The 23,209-nt window shown below is 37.1% G+C and overlaps 3 protein-coding genes across 3 annotated transcripts; all 3 read left to right on the plus strand.

The window, feature by feature from the left end:
- The first annotated feature begins 414 nt into the window (after nt 1-414).
- LOC135143835 (uncharacterized) lies at nt 415-1,631 on the plus strand. Its single transcript, XM_064075776.1, has 5 exons — nt 415-514; nt 579-811; nt 892-985; nt 1,041-1,466; nt 1,525-1,631. The coding sequence occupies exons 1-5, from the start codon at nt 415-417 to the stop codon at nt 1,629-1,631; spliced, it is 960 nt and encodes a 319-aa protein (XP_063931846.1).
- Nucleotides 1,632-7,233: 5,602 nt separating this feature from the next.
- LOC135143836 (uncharacterized) lies at nt 7,234-9,063 on the plus strand. The gene has a single exon (XM_064075777.1). The coding sequence runs from the start codon at nt 7,234-7,236 to the stop codon at nt 9,061-9,063; it is 1,830 nt and encodes a 609-aa protein (XP_063931847.1).
- On the plus strand, nt 9,060-10,183 carry LOC135143838 (uncharacterized). The gene is made up of 2 exons (XM_064075778.1): nt 9,060-9,789; nt 10,137-10,183. Exons 1-2 carry the CDS (start codon nt 9,060-9,062, stop codon nt 10,181-10,183), a joined length of 777 nt encoding a protein of 258 aa, XP_063931848.1.
- Nucleotides 10,184-23,209: the final 13,026 nt, after the last annotated feature.

Here is a 23,209-nt window from a genome sequence, read left to right on the forward strand (position 1 = left end):
AAAGTATATCAGTCAAAGATCAGTATAATAAATCTTATCAGTATAGCTTCTGGTGGTCGAGTAATTGTAATTGTAAGCTCTTTTTGTCTAGATATTAATTTTAACTTGTTTAAGATTATAGTGTTATAAAGACTAGTGTGCTGAGCCACAAATAATTTCACTGTATTATGTAAAGAAAAGAAAAGCTCAAAACACCTATTCAATGTTTGTTTTTGTCGTTTTTCAAAATAAAAAAAACGACTGGCGCCCTTTATGTATTGTGTGTTGCATATGCATATTATTATGTTAATATAGTTTTTGGAAATTATTTCACTCATTGCCTACACAAACCCACGCCCTGCAAACAAACAAATAACACTTAAGACTGTAAAGTCACACGGTCGCAGTGATGAATTTATGGATTTGGCTCATACAATGCTTCATGAAGTCGTAAAGGTTACAAAAGACGACGGAACCGATTTGGCAGCTACAGACGAATTAGCACCTGTTAATAATTTGCTGCATTCGATGTTTAGTCAAGTCGATGTCTATTTCAACGAAAAATTAATTTCACCACCAAACAATACTTACCCCTACAGAACCTTTACTCAATTACGGGCCGGATGCAAAGGATTCGCATCTAAGTAGTGCCCTCTGGTATGGGGACACATCTTCAAAAATGGATATTTTGGGTGCTGCAAATAACGGATACAAAATAAGAAAAGAATTTGCCGCCGGTAGTAAACATATTGATCTTATCGGACACTTACGCGGAGATATTTTTAATCAGCAAAAATTTTTGCACAATGGCGTAGATTTAAGAGTGAAAATAGTACGATCGCGTGATAATTTTGTTTTAATGTCAAATAGCAGTGGAAAATTAAAAATTATTGACGCAACTTTAATTATAAGGAAGGTGAAAATAAATCCATCGGTAATGTTATCGTTAACGAATGTTTTGGAAAAAACAACAGCAAAGTATCCAATTACCAGAACGGAAATAAAAGTTTTAACATTACCAGCCGGCATTCAGTAAAAATCATTTGATAATGTGTATTTAGGACAATTACCAAAACGAGTCATAATAGGATTTGTCACCAATAAGGCTTTTAATGGACATTACAAGTTTAACCCCTTCAACTTTCAACATTTCAACATGAACTTTTTTGCTCTCTACGTCGACGGTAATCAACTACCATCTAAACCACTCCAGCCTGATTTTGGGGCCGACAACAAACTTTTTGTTAATATGTATCACACTTTGTTTTCTGGTACTGGTATACATTTTTTAAATGAAGGTAATGGAATAAGTCGGCAGCGTTATGACGGTGGTTCTACGCTGATAGCTTTCGACTTAACACCTGATTTATTGGCAAGTTCTACCTCTCACTGGAATCTAGTCAAGAGCGTTAATCTACGCATAGAAGTTGGTTTTAAAGAAGCTTTGAACGAGACAGTATATATAAATATTGTGATAGATTATAGCAGTTAATAAACATATATCTAATAAAATTTATTTATTTATTTTACCCAATCACTTGCTAGTCCGCGCCGTCCTCCCGCGCCGCCGCCCGTCCCGCCGCGCCGTCGCCCGTCTCGCCGCGCCCGAGGAGAGCCACTACCCGCAGCCGAGTCCCTACCTAGTGCACTAACACCCCACTACCTGCGCTAACATTTTTTTTTTTAAAACGTTTATATGTATATATATAACTGTGTATTTTAAACTCAAAGCTCACTTTCGAAGAAAAACACTATGATTGAGGTGTAGAAATAACAAAAAAGAAAATGTCCTAATGCAAGTCCGGCCGGTCATCCTGAAGACTATAGAGCAGAATGGAGGGAAAATAATCCTAGATCTTCTGGCCTTATTTGTTGAAGAGAGGCTCAGGGTGGCGGTGTGTCACCGCTGTGCGCAATTTGGCCATGTGCAAAAATACTGCGCCCCACAGAATAAGACTACATGCCCGAGATGCTCCGGACCTCACCCTCTGAACGAATGTAACAGCACCACGAAGACCTGCCCGAACTGTGCTCGCTTCAGCAACCTGAATAACGAACCCCATGCCGCGACGGATATTGAGTGCCCCTTATATAAAAGGCGGCTGGAAATAGAAAGAAGAAAAATTAAATACTCGGACGAGGGATGCAACTAAGGTTGATGCAGTACAACTGTCAAAGGTCGCTAAGTGTGATGGCTGACATTGAGGGTAGGTTTAGTGAGGACAAAATAGATATTTACTTACTGCAGGAGCCATACGTGGCTCATGGTATGGTTTGTGGACTAGGTAGCGGACTTAGTACTTATAGCGCGGGTGACTGGCCGAAAGCGGCTATCGCGATTAGAAAGGGTGTTTGTGACGTAGTTCTGAAAAGTGAAGTGTCAAATCAATGTCAGTGTGTTGTCAATGTGTCAGTAAATGGTTGTAACCTACATCTAGCCAGTATCTATTGCCAGTATGGAGGGGACATGGCGACGGACATCATGCATCTGAGAAGAGCTGTGTTGGGCGCTGACAGAACACCGCTGCTTATCGGTCTGGATGCTAATGCTACATCTCTGGTGTGGCATAGCAAAAATCTGCAAGCGTCAAGGGAGAGAGACATTAGAGGCGACATTCTGGCTGACTACATTGTGGAAAGTGGGCTATCAGTTTTGAACGAGGAGAGTGAGTTCTTCACCTTTGCCGGGCCGTCTGGCTCGAGTGACATTGATGTCACTCTGGCGAATCTGTCCTTGGAACAATCCTTTTCATGGGAGTGGAGTGTGAGACCTGACCTCGGTGTTAGTGACCATAATCCCATGCTTATACGGCTGAGAACAAGAGACCCTGATGAAAATTTGCGACAGGAAACTATGGTCCCTACAATCTACTGTCTTAGGAGCGAGGATGAGAAGATCGCGTTTCGGGGTAGTATCCTGGGTAGTGCTGTCTCTCTCGGTCTGGACGAATTTAGAAGCATGCCTCTCATAGAAATGTGCCGCACACTGGATACCTGGGTGCACGAAGCATGCCAAGTGGCTGTGCCAAAAAGGTCCCTGAAAACACGCGTACGATGGTGGACACCTCAATTGACCATGCAAAGAAGAGAGGTCCGTAGTCTCCGACGCGAGTACCAAACACACAGGAATAGGGCTAGCAGATCTGGTATTTTGAGAGAAGACGAAGATGAGACTGAACTAATTAGGAGGAGATGGAGGGCGGCTAGCCGTAGGTATAAAAATGCGCTGAGAGAAGCCAAGTTCAGTCATTGGAAGGATTTTGTGCAGACCACCATAAGGCACGGTAAAGACCCCTGGGGAGGCGTGTATAAAACTTGTAGAGGCCGACGGGGTACAACGGAAATTGCTGCTATTAAATCAGGGGACATAATCTCTGGAACCTGGAAGGAATCGGCAGAGGCACTACTGAACGCTTTCTTCGGTGAATACAGACCGCTGGACGTAAGTTATCCCGATAACGCGAACACATTGATCGAAGAGCTGTCGTCTGAGAAGGTGGCAGCAGCCGTCAGAAAGATACGTAGTCGAAAAGCACCGGGGTTAGATGGGATCACTGGTTCTATCGTGAAGGAGTTCCATAGGGCAGTTCCAGAGTTTTTGATTGCGCTGCTTCAGCGCTGTATACATGACGGTGAATTCCCGGATCACTGGAAATCGGCAAAGGTGATAACTCTCCTGAAAGCCTCGGACAAGCCCAAAGATCTGGCAAAATCGTACAGGCCGATTTGTCTACTCTCCGCTTGGAGTAAGGTGCTGGAAAGATTGATGGTTGACCGATTGCAGGAAGACTGTATTAGCAATGACGCGGTTATTTCCCCAACGCAGTTCGGTTTCAGAGAAGGTAAATCGACCATAGATGCCTGGATGACCGTTGTTGACCATGTTCGCAGAAGTCCCTATAAGTACGTGTTAGGCCTCTTCATAGATTTTTCAGGCGCTTTTGATAATATCAGCTGGAATTCCATACTCAGAAGACTTGTTGACACTGGCTCCAGAGATGTAGGGCTATGGAACTCCTATTTTAGGCATAGGAAAGTTACGCTAGAAGGCAACACGCAACTGATAACACGGGGAGTCAGCAGAGGATGTCCGCAAGGGTCCATCTGTGGGCCATACATTTGGAATCTGGTAATGGATACCCTGTTACGCCAACTAGATAGCCAAGACGTGGTTTGTGTCGCGTACGCCGACGACCTGCTGATTATGGTGGAATCCAACAGCAGAATCGGGCTTGAGAGTAAGGGTAACGAGTCAATGGGTGTTGTCAGAGCATGGGCCGAGAGTGTTGGGTTGTCGGTATCAGAAGAGAAGAGTGTGTGCATGCTGCTGAAAGGCATACTTGCGGACACTAGACCTCCGTGGATTCGCAACGGGAATAAAAATCTTCCGTATAAAAAGCGCACGAAGTACCTTGGTATTACAATATCAGAGAGGTTGGGTTTCCTACCGCATTTTCAAGAGGTCAGACTGAGGCTAGTTAAGATAACCGGGCAATTCAAAAGAATTCTCAGAAAAACATGGGGTCCCTCGCTAGCTACAATCCGTAGTTGGTGGTGTGGGCTCTTTTCAGCGATTATTCTTTATGGGGTAGAGGTATGGTACCCGGAGATTGACAAAGGATACATAAAGAAAGCTATCGATCAATGTCAGAGGACTGTCACATATGCTGTCTTGCCGGTATGTCGGACTGTATCTACAGAAGCTATGCAGGTGCTATTGGGGGAACTCCCATGGCACCTGCAGGCAGTAGAGAGAGGACTATACTACACAATCAAGAAAAATAAACCTTTCCCTGCCAACAGATATATAACGGAAGACGAGTTACAGGGGGCCTCACTATATCAAAAACGGGACTGCATTCGAGACAAATTAAATCTGATCTGGTTTAACAATTGGACACATTCGGAGAAGGGTAGGACAACATATTTATTCATTCCAGATCCCAGGCAAATTAAGGAAAAAGACTATTATGCACCGTGTCTGGAAGAGCTTTTTATTTTATCTGGACACGGATCAATGAATGCGTACCTATATGATAAAAACTTATGTGATACGTCCGGATGCGATTGTGGTAACCCCTGCGAAGATTGGCGACACATATTGTTTGATTGTTCTCTGTATGATGATCTCAGGAACTGGAACCCACTGGAGGTCTCCCTGAGGAATCCCTCCAACTTTCTCAATAGTGGTGTGTTATACGGTAAGTTCAAGATCTTCAGTACCATGGCTTTTGATAGGAGGAAATCTAGGAATATTGATAATGCGTAAAGATTGTCTTATTACCATCTATATTAATTCTTGCATCTATATAATCCATATTACTATACATCTTATCATTATAATACCTTATATACATATTCCATATTATCGGATGCAACTATATTCTCTAAACTATTATCTATATTCCTTATTTTTACTATCCACAATAATATCTACATCAATATCCTTATATCTATATATCCTCATTATCTGTATTGACAGTTCCATAATAATCCATATTAATATCTAAATATCCACAACATCTATAGTCATCTATATATCTATAATAACATCCATATTAATATTTATATTACATAATTCTGTATTTTCTTTCTTTTTACTATCCATATTATATTAACATAATAAATAGTACCTCTTAATTAAATAATTCTATCATACCATAACTTCACGCGATATTATTATCCAAATATCGTAACCACACTCCGATCACTACCTAATATCCATATTGTCCATACTACATCTAAACTATATCTATATTTAACCTATGTTCATGCCTATTCTACTACTATGTACGTTACTCTCATTCTCGTTATATGCTTACCTTGTTAAAATAGCTTGAAGTCGCCCTAATGGCGGTGCAAATTACATCTTTTAGATTTGGGTTATTGGCAAGGAAATAAAACAATTTTACAGCTCAATCTCTTTATTGCACCTATATAATTCCACTTACCTACTTAGTCGAACTCTCTCTTGCAGCATACTCACACTACCTTCATGTCTTAGCCTTGGGCATATTACCTTAATCAGGCTGATAGGACAGAGGATCCTTCAGATTGTAATGTCTCACACTATACTCGTATCTAGGATTTGGATAACGACCAGGTAATTAAACATGTAATTCGCGCTGTATTACGCCGCGAACATCCCTGACTGTCATTGGTTTTGTTCTGATTCAAATCTGTAACAGCGTAATATGATTTAGAAAGTTTAGTAAACAAATAAGAGTTCAAATTTACCTTGCTCAATCATTTCCAGTATTAAAGACAAGTTGTTCCGTCTTCGCGTTAATTTTTATTTACTTTTTTTTTAACTTTAAATTTATTAATATAATTTCTAATTGTTTAATTTATTAGAATGGAGGTAGCATTGTAAAGTTATAATTTTTCCTTTTTTTTTTATATCATTCCAAGGTTTCAATCCTTAATATTCTTTAAGTTTTACATTTATTAAATTCGCGGGCTTATAAACAAGCGACGGTCTCTTTTTGCCTCAACGTTTTTGGACAAAAAACCGTCCGAAGAAGAAGCGAGTCAGAGCTCGCGCTGAACGCTACACGCGACGCGTTACAGTGTACATCGCATCCACAATTTTCCGCATCTGCATACACTTGGCAAGTTCGTGCATCCCGCAAAATCATCCCACGTGGGCTACTGCATCAAACGCATCCAGACTGTGATCAAGGAAACCGGGGTAAGTGACCTTCCTTGTGCGAAATATAATCCTTCATTCTCTAACCAAATTTAGAGCCGCATTTTATACATTGGTCCTTCGAGTAGGATTGAAGCCTTGTAAAGGTCGATATTATTCCTGTAACATTTGATACTTATCTGGAATCATTATTAATAACTGTTACCTCAAATCATTAACCACGTGGCGATTAATCTAATTAATACGCTTTGTTCGTGAATCAGCTATTGGTATCTTGACGGTCAGTTAGACCTTACTCACCCTCATAATTAAGAACCATTTTCGCATTTTCACTCACACTTGATAAACTCACGCAAAAACACTGCTCTTTCTTTACAATATTGTCAGTATTCAAAGTAAGCGAGCAGGTTAACTTTATCCATACTGCTATTTTCAAATCTTCTCAACGGACGCTAGCACATCGTTGCACTTTAATTTGCACTTGATAATTAGCAGTTTTTATCGCATATTCGCACTATCACATTGAGGTATAAAAAGACTAATTCTTTTGTTTCCACTTCTTGATTAATTACCGTGTTTACGATTTCGTTTAAAATCTCGGGATAATGGCTCATGCTGAAAAAGTGAAAAGGAACAAGTTACATCGCCAAACCGCGATTAATCGTCTCAATGAACTCAACACTCTTGCATTAGCATCAATAGATCATGTACCATGGCGCCTTGAGTTTCAAATGCGCATGGAAAGCATTAATGATATTCAAAATGAATTTTTTAAATTACATAATGCCATTATTGGCTTAATTGAGGACGTCGATGATGCATTCAAAGTGGAAGACGAAGTAAGAAAAAATTTTGAAACAACTTTTTATCATGTCAAGTCCGTTTATCACAAGATTTTTGTCTCATCATCGACAGCTTCAACTGAGGCTAGTACAAGTGCTAAAATCAAACTTCCAAAAATCGAATTACCTACCTTTTCAGGAGACATCATCACTTTTACACCCTATATCGAAATGTATCAATCACTTATTCATAGATCCGCAGAGCTAACTAACATTGAAAAATTTAATTATTTATTAGCATCTCTCAAAGGTGAAGCTTTAGCATTTATTCAGCATATTCCTGTTACATCGGACAATTATACAGTAGCATATAATGCCTTAATACAAAGGTATCAAAACAATCGACTAATTCTCAATGCACATTGGCAATATCTGGATAAAGCCAAAAGAGTTAATGCTGATAGTCCTCAAGATATCCGCGATCTTATTGATAACTTTGCCAAAAATGTTCAAGCTATTAAAAATTTTACATTACCTGTAGATTTATCCGATTTTCTTTTATTTTCTTTGATGATTAAAAAAATAGAATCAACATTAGTGACACGTTTTGAACTTCATCATAATTCTTCGGATATTCCTACCTACGCACAACTTGTAAAGTTTTTAGAACAACAATGGAGTGCCTTAGAAAATGCCAATACAATTCCCAAACCTCGCTCAAAAAAAGTTGAGTCTTATAATAAAAATAAATTCAAGTCAACTAATCCCACCACTTCCTTCCTTCAAAACTCAACTCCCATTCAATGTAGCATTTGTAATAATGGACATTTAATTTACAAATGCTCTGAATTCATTTCTAAGTCTCCCAATGAACGTTATAATATAGCAAAATCAAAACGCCTTTGCTTAAATTGCTTAAGCAAATTTCATTCCACTATCAATTGTAACTCAAGTCAAAACTGCCACAAGTGCAGTCAAAAACATCATACACTTCTGCATTTTGACAGCTCTAACAATTCACCCTCATCTTCAGAAACGCAACCTACCACCACTACGTTGATTTCTCAAAATCCTAACAATATTTCTCGCTTACATAAATCGTCGTGTGTATCCAACACAGTCCTGCTTTCTACTGCAAGAATCGCAGTACTTTCTTCAAGAGGATTTCCTCAAATCTTTCGAGTTCTATTAGACTCCGCATCGCAAAGCTCTTTCATTACTAGCAAAGCTTTTCACAAGTTAGGACTCCCTAAGAAACGAACTAGCATACTGGTTCATGGATTAGGATCAACTTCTACTCGAACCCCGCACGGTGCAACTACCGTTTCCATACGACCCACTGATAAAACATTTCCCGAAATACAAGTCGACGCTTACATTTTACCAAAAATTTGTGATCCTCTGCCATCAACTCATATTTCTTCTCAACACTGGTCACACATAAAATCAAATTTACCTCTCGCAGATCCAGAATTTGCCAGTCCTGGTCATATCGACATGTTACTCGGAGCTGATGTTTTTCCAGTCTTTTCCTGGGAAATAAAATTTCTGGTCATCTTGGTGAACCAGACGCAATTCAAACTATCTTTGGTTATGTATTTATGGGCCCAGTTACTACCCTTCGTGAGTCTCCTATTCGCACCTTTGTCATGACTTCGGACGGGACCCCTTCTTTAGAAGAAACTGTGTGTAAATTTTGGGAACTCGAAACAGTTCCTCCTGCCACAATCGTTTCACCTGATGACGCACTCTGTGAAAAATTATACTCTGAGTCCCATTATCGTAACGAAGACGGTCGTTATGTTGTATCTTTACCCTTCAAAAGCCCTAGGCCGATCTTTCCGACCTCTAGAGAACTCGCCGTTCAACGCTTTTTATGGTTAGAAAAACGTCCTCAACGCAATCCTGAATTATATCAACAGTATTCTGCCTTTATGCAAGAATATCTCGCTTTGAATCACATGGAGCCTGCTGACGTGCCATCCGGGGATTCTTCCGCATTTTTTTATATTCCGCATCACAGTGTACTTAAGCCTGACAGTCTCACCACCAAGTTACGTGTCGTCTTTAATGGCTCAGCATCACTTCCTCATCAATCATCGCTGAATGATCATCTTTATGTCGGTCCTAAATTACAACGCGATTTAATTTCTATTCTTTTAACTTTTCGCTTACACAAAGTTGTTTTTGTTGCTGACATCAAAATGATGTATCGCCAGATTCTAATCACCCTCGAACATCGCGATTACCAACGTATTATATGGCGATTTTCACCCAACGAACCTCTGGCCGATTTTCGATTACGAACTGTTACATACGGACTCTCTTCCGCTCCATATTTGGCCATTCGTACTTTACTTCAGTTAGCCAACGACGCAGGTGCTTTATTTCTCTCAGCTGCAACTATTCTTCAAGAAAACACATATGTTGTAATAACCCAAACCCCCCGCCTTTTATTTTGACATTGGACAAAATTTGAAAAAGCCCGCTAAAATTTGAAATTTGGCCTTGGCTGTGATCGTCTACAAAAGTAGGACCCTACATTGTGTTTTGAAAACTGGCGGGAGGCGTTCGTTCATACAAATTGGCGCACTGCGGAGCGGGAAGAGTGACGGATTTAAAAAACTTATATTTTGGAAAAAAAAAACTATGAAAAATAAATCCAATAAGAGCTCAAGAGACCTTGGCCAAGGGTCCCAGAAGAGCCTAAGGAATTTATTCCTCAGAGAAAAAAAAACCTTTATTTTCACTCGAACCTGAGAACATAGAATAAAGATTAACAACTTTACAAGTACAACAAGAAACAAAATAAAAGTCGCGGAATTCTCAGAAAGTAAATGGATGGCAACGTTCCAGATATTATGGCAGTGTGGCCTCTACAAACAAAATGGGGGCGCCCAACGGGTGCAGGGCGACGGCCACACTCCCCGTGAAGGTCCACATAGTCCTACCTCACCACTTCACGCGCGTGGTCTTACGCACCCGCATGACATAGGTTGACCCTCCTGTTTCCCGCAAATAAGGTAGCTGTGTAAACTCCGAATCCGCTAGGGCCGGAAGTCTAGCAAGACCCGCAGACACTCGCACGGAGACGCCGACGCCACCGCGTCCACGCCACACGACCCCCGAGTTAACTAGCGTTATCAAAATGAGTATTTGGATTTCAGACAAGCAAGAAGCAAAATTTAATTGGCAACACTCCATCAACACTTGTTTTAAATAACAAAGAAATTTAAAAATGAGATTAAATTATGCACGTGTGATTAACAAACTTATACAACCAGGAAAATGAAATGAGAAATTATTCATGTTTTGTCAATAACTTTAAAGAACAAGAATTTTGAAAGAGATTAAATTATTCACATTTTGGCAATGATTTTATTAAATTAAGCTACATTTACGTCGCTGATTCTTACCAAAGAAATAAAGAAGCTATGGATTTTATTGGAATATTTATCTGTTATCTGACATTAAACAAAGAAGTTATGACTGCATTAAAATGATCTGGGCAAAGTTACGTTGTTGACCGAATTAAACAAACAACCCCCCCCCCCAACACATCCCCAAACAAAATACACATAAATAAAAACACATAAAAAAAACCAAACAACACATAAAAATACGACACATAAAATATGCAAAATAAATAAAATATAGGTAATCGAGAGTGCACATTCGCTTTGAATTGTGCCTTTCTTTCAATAACATTCATTTTCAAATTCATCAACAGTTTTCGGTCAATAACAAATCCCCAATGACTAATACAAAAATTCACAAAGGTTGCCCTTGAAATTCCCCGGTCAACACTCCGTACTTGCACCCTACCACTTTCTCTTTCTATTTTGAACGGCTGAATATTTGGAAACTACATGAAATTTTCCAGCATTAGGGTTTACAACAAACGAATAATAAATCGAGGAAAAGCCATTCAAATATCTTAGATCTTATAATGTCAGCCAAATTGATGTGCCTAATTTAATTGATGTTACTAACACAAAGAAAATCCCCCGTCCCCCAGACTATAATATTATTAATTCTTCTGATGCCGTTCTCAGCGTTATTTTGTTAAAGATTCGCTTGTTCAGATTACGTTTGAATTTACTTTACTCACACGTGCTCAAATTGTGTAACGCAAAATAATAACTCGAAAATTGCCATCCAACTTTCCGCAAAACATTCGCTAAATAAAACTGCCCTAGCTAACGTAATTCCCTGAAAAGCCCTACTAAAACGGATTGAAATTTTGTTGAAAAGGTTAGTGCGAAAATTAACGGCCATGGCGTCATCCGGAAGTGCCGCCATTTTTGTCGCGTCACATATGTGTGTGGTTCCCGCGTCTCACATACTCCGTAACCATCGAGAAGCAACGCCGCTTCTTCCACCAGCACACATGGAATCACGTGGAAAACATACCTCTTGGACCTTCAAACCAAATACGTGCTCACCACCGAAATAACCTCTCTGTGTTCGGACGGAGCGGAGAATTCTTACGTTCGCTGGTTCGTCAGGGGGGTGGAACTCCGTTAGAACGAATCGCCACTATAACAGGAAACAAACAGCGCACAGACATTTGAAAAAAAACACCGAGAGCACCAACCTGACGTCTTACTCGAAAGAAAGACCAAGTCGAACTGGCCGCGACTCACCCTGCTCAAACACACCCTTCTGCGCATCTCCCTCTTAGTGATTTTCGTTTCTTTCCATTCCTACACCTTTTCTTACCAAAAGTTCGGCGCGCGGAAATTTGGTTCGAAACGGCTTACTACAATGTTGACGATATAGTTACTGGTGCACCATCTTTAGAAGCTGCTCGTGAATTAAAATCACAATTGATATGCCTATTAAAACAAGGTTGTTTCGAACTGCGTAAATGGGCTAGTAATGAGCCAGCTTTACTGGATGATTTGCCTGAATCACACCTTGCCAATCAATCGCGATCATTTGAAACCGATCAGGAAACCTCTCTGAAAATTTTGGGATTACAATGGACACCTTCGTACGATTGCTTTCACTTTCATACACAGCCATTTAATCGTCTTTGTACTAAAAGGCAAATATTATCACATCTTGCCCGCATCTTTGACCCTTTAGGGATGTTAAGTCCAGTTACCTTTATCCTCAAGCATTTAATACAACAATTCTGGATTCTCAAACTGGATTGGGATGACACTCCTCCAAATGAAATCATTCGACTATGGGAATCCTTTATAAATGATCTCCCCTGTTTTCAAGACTTGCGAATACCTCGTCGTATCATGCCTGATACCTTTTTGTCGTGTCAATTACATGGTTTTGGAGATAGTTCGGAAAAGGGATATTGCGCGGTCGTTTACTTTGCATTTATTCTTCCTTCTGGAGAGATCACTACCTCCTTTGTTTGCGCTAAGTGCAAAGTAGCCCCTTTAAAACGATTGTCCATACCACGCTTGGAGCTCTCTGCTGCGGTTTTGTTAACTCGTGTGATCAATTATATTTGTCATATCTATCAAGATCTTTTAACATTTAGTCGCATATGTGCATGGTCAGATTCGCAGGTGGTCTTGTCGTGGATTAACTCTCCTCCACATCGTTGGAAAACCTTTGTGAGTAATCGAGTGTCTTTTATTCAAGAAACGCTTCCATCCTGTCACTGGTTATATTTACCTTCCTTAGATAATCCAGCTGATATTGGTACTCGTGGATTACTACCCTCTGAACTATTGCAAAGTTCGCTTTGGTGGGCGGGACCAGCTTTCCTCCGATCTACTACAAGCTTCCCTGATTCGGTTATAGAACCTTCTCCCCTAGCTTTGGAAGAAGAACGCAAGGTCGTTTTAATGACAACCACCGACCCTCATTTTATCGATACCCTTATTGATAAATTTTCGTCCTTCAATAAAGTAATACGATGTGTAGCTTTCGTACGCCGTTTTTTCTATAATCTAAAACGTCAAGAAAGAGAAACCGGACTGACTTTGAAATCTTCTGAACTTCATTCTGCCGTTCTGGATATTGTTCGTCACGTTCAATCCACTCAGTTCTCAGATGAATTGTCAGCTATGAGAAGTAATAAACGTCTTCCAAAACCATTTCAAAAATTGTCGCCCTTTATCGATAACAATAATATCCTACGCGTTGGTGGTCGTCTCAAAAATTCCCCACTCTCTTTTGAGGAAAATCACCCAGCTATCTTACCTTCACATCACCGGTTTACTGATCTTCTAATCTCGCATATCCATAATAAATATTATCATGCCGGAAATCAAACCGTTCATTTTTTATTATTACATCAGTTTTGGATTTTAGCCCCTAAACGTGCCATTCGGCGAGTATTGTCTAAATGTATTCGATGTTTTCGAGCTAATCCAGTTCCAGTTCAGCCTCCTATGAGAAATTTACCTCCCTCCAGGTTAATTCAGGCGAAGCCTTTCTTACACACCGGTGTAGATTTTGCAGGCCCTTTTACCATAACCATGTCAAAAGGTCGTGGAGCCAAAAAATTGAAAGCATATCTATGTATTTTCGTATGTCATGTCACCAAGGCGTTACATCTCGAGCTCGCGTCTGACTTATCTACTGAGATTTTTTTAGCAGCTCTTCGTCGATTTCTTGCTAGACGCGGTCGATGTCAACATTTATATTCCGACTGTGGAACCAACTTTGTTGGTGGTCGTAACCAACTTCAACATTTAATGCATACCGCTGCAAATGAAGAAACCATTTCTTGGCATTTCAATCCTCCTTCCAGTCCTCACTTTGGAGGTTTGTTCGAAGCGGGAGTGAAGTCTGTCAAAACGCATCTCATGCGCGTAGTCGGCGACCATTTGTTAACATATGAAGAATTAATGACGTTATTGGTGCAGATTGAATCCATGCTTAATTCCCGTCCTCTAACTCCTGTCAGTCATGACCCTAATGATCTGTCAGCTCTATCGCCTAGTCATTTCTTAACCTTTGAGCCATTGGTTGCTCTACCTGAACCAAATTTAAGAGATCTTCCTCTTAATCGTCTTAAACGATTTCAGCTTATTCAAAGGATGTTTCAAGACCTCTGGTCCCGATGGTCTAATGAATATCTTCATACCTTACATCAGCGATCCAAGTGGTTTAACCCTTCTGTACCGATTAACATAGGCACTTTAGTAGTTATAAAAAATGAAGTAATGTCTCCCCTGCATTGGCGACTTGGTCGTATAACCGAAGTACATCCTGGAAATGATGGAATTATTCGAGTCGTTACTATTAAGACCAAAGCAGGATTTGTCAAGCGTCCCGTTGTGAAGATTTGTCCTCTTCCAATAGAAACGTAATTTTCCCGAAAAATCCATGCGATTTTTGGTGGGCGGTAATGTTCCGTCTTCGCGTTAATTTTTATTTACTTTTTTTTTAACTTTAAATTTATTAATATAATTTCTAATTGTTTAATTTATTAGAATGGAGGTAGCATTGTAAAGTTATAATTTTTCCTTTTTTTTTTATATCATGCCAAGGTTTCAATCCTTAATATTCTTTAAGTTTTACATTTATTAAATTCGCGGGCTTATAAACAAGCGAAGGTCTCTTTTTGCCTCAACGTTTTTGGACAAAAAACCGTCCGAAGAAGAAGCGAGTCAGAGCTCGCGCTGAACGCTACACGCGACGCGTTACAGTGTACATCGCATCCACAATTTTCCGCATCTGCATACACTTCGCAAGTTCGTGCATCCCGCAAAATCATCCCACGTGGGCTACTGCATCAAACGCATCCAGACTGTGATCAAGGAAACCGGGGTAAGTGACCTTCCTTGTGCGAAATATAATCCTTCATTCTCTAACCAAATTTAGAGCCGCATTTTATACACAAGTCGTCATCATTATTGCACAAAGGTTTAGACGTTTTACATGACTTATCATTAGAAGAACACAGATCACCTAGTAAAGTAGAGAAAATTAAGTATACCTATATGTAAAATCAATTAAAAAATTAAAAATAAAAAACCTTACCTTTCATAAACGAGACCATAAGCTGATGGTACAATCTTCGTTCATCATGCGAAAGTACAACACTACCGTTAACAATTTTTTCGGTGATGTGGTTTTTAACCACTCTCAAAATATTTATATTGGGAAATAACCCTTGAGAATACATTCCCAGGATTTGCGGGACCGAAAGATTATTTAGAAATACAGAAAATTCCATTTTATTTCAACGGACTTTAACAACTGACAATGTCGACACAGCAATGCTCAAGACTGTGAACTCTTCAAGGGTCGGTGTGGTAATGGTTATTTTGTTTCATATGCCAAATAAACGGATGAGTGTTTTAAATCCCCATTTACAGGAAATTTTGTACCTGCTTTACGTAACGACATTATAGTATGTATAATGGAGCGGTGATAACAACCGGGTGCATTTAAGAAAACACAAACCAATATCCCGTGATAAGGGAGCTGATAGAGTGGTGATAACAGACCGCTGCATTTTCGCGACGTTATAGCATTGCCAAAATGACCCTTCTGCAATATTTTGTTAAGAAACTATGTGCATAACCATAAAGACCTAAAGAATGCAAAATGGAAAATTTATGTACCGCACAAATGACGAATGTCATCTTCAAATCATTTCTGATGGATCGGTAATAACAACCGGATGCACTTAATAATAATAATATTATTATTATTGACTGAACAATTTTCCGGTGATATTGGTATGTCCTTTGGTATTGAGAAATGTAAGACCCAAGCAATCAGAAAAGGCGTGTTTCACCAAGTACCACATATAACACAGAATAAGGAAATAATTGAAGCCCAAGAACGAAACGATACATACAAATATCTGGGTTTCTGTCAATCCTCCCACATCAATCATACCAAAACGAAAACACAGTTGAAAGATCAATACGTAGCGAGATTAAAATTAATATTGAAGACACAGTTAAATGGAAAAAATTTAATGAAAGCAGTAAATACATTCTGCGTTCCACTGCTAACATATTCTTTTGGAGTCATTAAATGGTCCAAAACTGATCTTGAAAATTTAAACATCGCAACAAGGAAAATCTTCACACAGTATAGAAGGCATCACCCAAAATCATCGATTGAAAGATTCTCATTACCAAGACAGAATGGAGGAAGGGGTTTCCAGAACTTAGAAAACTTATATCAGAGACAAATCTCAGATTTGAAGAAGTATTTCTTGAAGCGAGCGGAAAGAAATGAAATGTTTCGCACCATCACAAGAGCAGATTTGAACCACACACCCTTAAATCTGTCGAACACCGAAGAAATCCACACCCCCCACACAATAGATAAAATAATAAGTGGGCTAAAACAAAAACAACTACATGGAAAATTCTACAAAGACTTAGAAGAAAATCATGTCAATAAGAAGATGTCATTGATTTGGTTAAAAAAATCAAGTTTGTATGCCGAAACAGAAGAATTTGTGTTTGCTATTCAAGACCAAGTAATCAATACCAAGAATTATAGAAAATACATCATCAAAGATCCGAACATAAAAAACGACTGCTGTCGCCTATGCAAAGCAAAACCTGAAACGATCCAGCACATAATCTCTTCTTGCAGCATCCTAGCACAAACTGATTACAAAGCTAGACACGACAACGCAGCCAAAATCATTCACAAAGAATTAGCAACACTTATGAACTTAATCGAAGATACGACACCCTATTACACTTACATTCCGTCTCCATTCCTTGAAAATAACAAATACAAATTATACTGGGATCGCACAATACTTACAGACTTAAACATTGCAGCTAACAGACCAGACATCATACTTATCAAAAAACACACCAACGAAGCCATTCTCATTGACATTGCTATTCCTAACACAAACAACATTATTCAAACATACGACACCAAGATCTCCAAATATCTACAATTATCGATAGAAATGAAATCCATGTTAGATCTTAAAACAATTTCAATTCTACCCCTAGTTATCTCTAATGTAGGTGTAGTTCCAAATAGCTTAGTTGAGAATTTAAAGTCTTTGCACTTGAATGATTCAATAATTGCCAAAATTCAAAAAGCTGTTTTGTTAGGAACATGTCATATTGTTCGTAAGTTTCTTGAACAGTCTGATCATGTCAGTCAGATTAGATTAGCACCAGTAGGTCAGAGTAGTGTAGGTCACTTTTCATGTGATGCGCGGATAAATGATCGGTAGTTACGCTTGACTTTTGGGGATGGGGTGAGATTAGAGAATAATAGCAGACTAATTTGTATGCTGTAATTCTAGAATCTCGAAAGTTGTTCTGTTAATCTAATCAAAGCATATCATTACTTGGTCTTAGTACCCGTAATGATAGAAGTCTTGCCTGAATGCCGGCCATTTCCGGGTCAGTGGTGGGTCTTAATAATAATACTTTATTCCCAACAGGTAATAATACACCCAGTAACAGGGAAAAAAATTAACAATAATTATGAAGTAGTGAAGTAAATACAAAGAAAAAGGAAAAGAAAATATATATATATATATATGCGTATCCAACCGTCGTTACCAAACCCAACATATTAAACAGACGTTACCAAGCCCGGCTGTTTTTCCGAGTATAATATAATAAATTTAATGGTTTTTGCAATAACAAACTTAAAAAGTAGAGGGGTAAAATTATTCCTTGAAAAAAGTTAACATCATATTCATCCAACGTTACCAGACCCACTATGTCCAACAGCTTTCTCAGTCCCATTTCAGTATAAATCACACAGTAAACCGACGTTATCAATCCCGACATTGTTGCCACATTAAATTTATGGAAAATCGCTTCACATTGTATTGATCTATAAAATTTCTTGTGTATCTTGAAAGTTGGATTTACAACCAGTGGATATGCAAAAGTGTCACAAAAGAAAATAAGGAAAACCAAAAATAAATCTTATCTGTCTGTCTTTTTGACGCCATGAGTGCCATGACAAACGGATAACTCATTAATAAAATTAACGCCAAGGCGATTTTTTTATTAACAGATATGCAAGTTTGATAGACATTAGTAACATTTTCTTTTTACTAGTTGTACATGTCTATCGAGTTAGTTCAACCAAAATTTGGATACCTATTCCGACCTAAAATTTTAAGAAAATTTATAAAATAACATAATTTTACACTTGCGATTTATTAATGCAATTTTTATTTGACCATAGGACTACTAAGATGGCCCCTTGAGAACACAGCTACTTTTTAAGGAAAACACCCCGATTTTCAAGGGTTAACAGAAAAGCAGAAAAATCGTGAAGACTCCCGTTTTTAAGATATATTTTAAAATTAACATTTTTTAAAGAATTTGTCCGAGTTTTCGAACTCACCCTTTTTTTAAAAAGTCAAAATTCGGACAAAGTCCTCATGAGTGAAGCGAATTTTAAGAAATATATCCTGTTTTATCAAACGTGAATACGGTTTCGGCCAAGAAAAGTTAACATTTATAAACACTTGGATTTTAAAAATTATAGGTCTTATTGTTAGGGATGGGCCACTTCAGTAAAAAAATGAATAGAGATTATTAAATTTATAATTGTAATTTAGAAAATTAGTGGGACAGTCCTGGTGGCTCAGTTCTCGTGGAGCAGCCCCGGATCAGGTGTCGAGCGATTACTACAAACATAACAATAAGGATAAAATAAATATAAGTGTTTTCTTACCTCAATGCTAAACATTTTTTTACATAGGCCGAGAATTCTTGTTTCTGCGACACACTGGCAAAGATTAATTTAATGTTATCCTGATGTTTAAATACGATTAAGAATTCGGTTATGTTAGTTGTTTGGTCATTGAAAGCCTCGATATCCTCCAGTTCAATAATATCTTTAAAATTTTCAGCGCACATAGTAATTACCCCCAAATCGGGGGCTATGCCCTCTCTGATTGTCACTCTTACATCGTTGATGGCTTGCTTTTCGCCACATTGGTAACGAACGTTAAAAAATTTCAACATTTTTCTTTTTAACAGTTTGTTGTTTCTGCGATCGCGTTGAAACTGGCGAAATTCACTGATGGAGTTTTTCAGATCCATTTTATCTAAAAACTTGGTGGTTATCTCGAATTTATCTATGTTTTTATAGGTACCTTGGAACAGCATCCAGAATATGAGGTTAAACAAAATAGGCAACTGCTAGCACCTACGCCAACTTTCGTTGTGAATTTGAACTTGGAACTAAGATTAAGAGCGGGTAAATTTAAAATCCGCGTTGAGCTTATTTCTGTATAACAAGTTCTTCTCCTATTTTTTTGTGTGCTGCGACAAATAACCAATCATGAACTATTTAACCCAGGAACAATAATAAAGGATTATTAATTAGCAACTAAAAGAATTAATATCCAAATGGTATTGTATCAAAGTTTTCTAGAATAACTCTCTTGTCATAAACAAAACCAAATTCCTTTGTTTCTATTTTATTTAAAAGTTCTTTAGTTTTAGTATCTCTGGTAATTCGATTATATTGTGTACTAATTTTACTGTCTTTGTGTTCTAAAATATTATTCATGCTATCGGAATTAATCTTTTCGGACGTTTCATAGTTTAATGTAAATCCTTTAATTTTGCAAACAACTTTACCTGTATTAGTTTTATAACAATAACTTTTTGGACCTGTTGATACCCAATATTTTAAAATAAATATTAAAATAAATATAAAATAAAACTTAAAATTCGTCTTTTAACCCTGTTTTTTCTGTTGGGGGCATTTCAGCACACATATGAATACGGTTTTGTCCAAACAAATTCGGACAAAGTCCTCATGAGCGAAGCGAATTTCCCTTTCAAAAACACTCAAAATTACAAATTTTACCCTGTTTTGAATTTTGTACTAGTAGGTCCCCTCAGAACACAACACATTTTTAATGCTTTTAGCCTGGTTTTCAAAGTAACTTTTAAAAAGTTAAATTTTTTTAAAGAATTTGCTCGGTTTTTCGAAGTCACCCTTTCTTAAAAAGTCAAAATTTTAAGGATTCTGCCCTGTTTTTAAGAAATATAAGATTCGATTTCGGCTAAAAAAATTCACCTTCGGAAAAACAGTTAACATTTTAAGGATTATGCGTTTTTAAGGTAGTTTTTTTAAAAAGTAACATTTTTAAAGACTGACCTGTTTTTTAATGTATGTTAAAAAAGCAAATATTTCAAAGCATTTTAACCTGTTTTTAAGTTTATACAGTTCAAATTTTAAGGATTCTGCCTTGTTTTTAAAAAACAGTTCATAGTGCCGTGAAAATACATTTTACAAACAAACCTCACCGTCTTGTCTTGTTTTTTTAAAGTATATTTTAAAATGAACATTTTTCAAAGATTTTATACTGTTTAGAATTTTGTACTAGTAGGCCCCCTCAGAACACAACACATTTTTAAAGCTTTTAGCCTGGTTTTCAAAGTAACTTGTAAAAAAAATTAATTTTTAAAGAATTTGCTCGGTTTTTCAAAATCACCCTTTTCAAAAAAAGTCAACATTTCAAGGAAAATACACCGTTTTTTTCAAACAAGAATACAGTTTGGTCCAAACAAATTTTTCTTTCAAAAACACTTAAAATTAACATTTTTCAAAGATTTTACCCTGTTTTGAATTTTATACTAGTAGGCCCCCTCAGAACACTTTGTTTTTTTGATGATTTGGCCTTGTCTAAATAAGGTAAAACGCATGCTATAGAAACTTATGTAGATGGGTGCGTTAAGCACAACAGTTCAAATTTCGCTTCGCTCATGAGGGCTTCGCCCGAATTTAATGATTCTAGAAATCAACCCATTGAACAAGTTTTTAATCAATTTCAAATATTGATAAATTTTTCTGATGGGGTAAAACAGCCTCTCTGTAAAATTGATGTGAAAACTATTTGTTAATGAAAAATAGATGAATATAAACTTTATTTAAAAGAATTATGTGAGTTGGAAAATTCGGTGTATACCCAAACGGTATACACCCTAGAAAATGACCAAGTCTTTAAGGTCATTTAAAAAATATAGGAGTACATATACATATTTCAAGTATAAATTCCTTCAGTTAATGAAACTATGCATACAGCATACCTTAGTTGAATCACAGACGTTGAATCAGTTTTATTATTTGATCGAAAAGTCCACATTTAAATCCGAAAACTGTCAAGTCAAATTTATCAGATTTAACTAATGCATTCGAAATATCATCAAATTCATAATACATTTTATCTTTAAAAAAATATAAATTTCTATATCTGAATGCTCTGCTTATATTTGGAGGTATTCCAGCAAATAATTCTGAAATAAGGCCATTTTTCTTTGATCTAAACAAACACTCATCAAACTCAATGTACAAGACTTTATCATAAAATATATATGTTTTTCCAGAATAAGTTCTAAATATTGCATCAATTTTTTTTCCTTTTGGTATTCCTAAATTTTCAATAGATTGACCGTTATATCCACTTTTAACATTAAAACTTGGAAAATCAATTAAATAATATAAATTTTTAACAATCATTAAAACATCACCTGAAGGTCTTTGATAAATATGTGAAATTTCTTGAAAATCATCTGGCAAAAAATATAAATAATCTTTAATAAATTTTGGTTCTTTATCATAAGTCATGTCTTTTAAATTGACTAACCAAACATATTTCTTATAAAAAATATACATATGATGATTTGCAATTAAGAATGTATCAATTTCTTTATTAAAATCACATAAATTACCGAATATACCTCTAGGCTGACCTTCAGGGACGCTTTGTCTTACAGTAGGTTTAACTGTTGTTGTTGTTGGTATTAATTCATATTTTAATCGTTCAGGTCTTCCATATAAATATTGAATTGCCCACATATCGTCTTGAGTTAATTTATCAATATCACCTTTATAATAGGCGTACATAATTGAATTATTATTTGCAGAATGTTCAATACCTAATGTGTGTCCGATTTCATGTAATAATACTGTATAAAAATTAGTTTGGCCATCAGGTGTATTGCATGATTCCCCAAAATACCAATTTTCTGATTTATCAAAATGAATTCCTAGACATTCATCATTATTTGGAAAGAAGCCATGTGCTAAAACATTACCTTTTCCATCAAAACTGCTAGAACATATTCCTTGTTGACACCGTGAATTATGATTATGTTGAAACAGCGTATTAGAAAATGAAATAAGTATGTCCGGTTTAACGCTATTGTAATTAAACTTTAAATTTGAAACAGATTCCCATTGATCAAAGGCTTTTTCTGCTAATTCTTTCATTTCGTTTGTAGCTAACGAAAAATACCATTTAAGATTTGTGTTATTCCATTTTTGATAATAAACTCTATAAGCTGTTGGATTATCTTTGACACCACATCTGGGTGTTTTCATTAAATCAAGTGTTTCCTGATTCAAAGTTCCATCAGTTGGTAAATTACAGAATTCTTGAAACCTTATTAATGCTTCATTAGTTTCTGTTAATGATGATCCATTACTATCTGAATACCCAAATTGCTCGAAATAATTAGTAATATTCATTTCCAAGGGACTACCTGATAAAGATGAAATACTAAAAAATAGTAAAAAATACTGGCAGACCGAAGTAATACATTTCATTTATTACAATAAGAATCATAGTCCACTGTTGGACACTGATTCCATCAACCTTCTTTTTATTTAAATAAATGGAAAACGTTGTAGACAATTTATGGCGTATTGATGAAATACCTGTAATTGGTGAATCAACAAAAAGTAATACTTACAATGAAATAAAAGAAACTAATGTCAATGTGAAAGAGCTTGAACAGTATACGATCGAAACTAACAGTGGATGGAAACATTTATCAGGTGCTTATATTTTTGTCAAATCTAAAATTAAAAACGATCCAAATAATTATGCAACCAT

This window comes from Zophobas morio, unplaced genomic scaffold (assembly GCF_036711695.1).
Source record: "Zophobas morio isolate AGI-343-1 ecotype UQ-CSIRO unplaced genomic scaffold, CSIRO_AGI_Zmor_V1 ptg000076l, whole genome shotgun sequence".
Lineage (NCBI taxonomy): Eukaryota > Metazoa > Arthropoda > Insecta > Coleoptera > Tenebrionidae > Zophobas > Zophobas morio.

Coding starts and splice junctions, on each gene's coding strand:
- LOC135143836 (XM_064075777.1), top strand. CDS start 7,234: ATGGCTCATGCTGAAAAAGTGAAAAGGAACAAGTTACATCGCCAAACC.
- LOC135143835 (XM_064075776.1), top strand. CDS start 415: ATGCTTCATGAAGTCGTAAAGGTTACAAAAGACGACGGAACCGATTTG. Junction 515..578: donor TTTGCTGCATTCGATGTTTA/GTCAAGTCGATG, acceptor TTACCCCTACAG/AACCTTTACTCAATTACGGG. Junction 1,467..1,524: donor TATTGTGATAGATTATAGCA/GTTAATAAACAT, acceptor ATCACTTGCTAG/TCCGCGCCGTCCTCCCGCGC.
- LOC135143838 (XM_064075778.1), top strand. CDS start 9,060: ATGACTTCGGACGGGACCCCTTCTTTAGAAGAAACTGTGTGTAAATTT. Junction 9,790..10,136: donor TCAGTTAGCCAACGACGCAG/GTGCTTTATTTC, acceptor TTTATTCCTCAG/AGAAAAAAAAACCTTTATTT.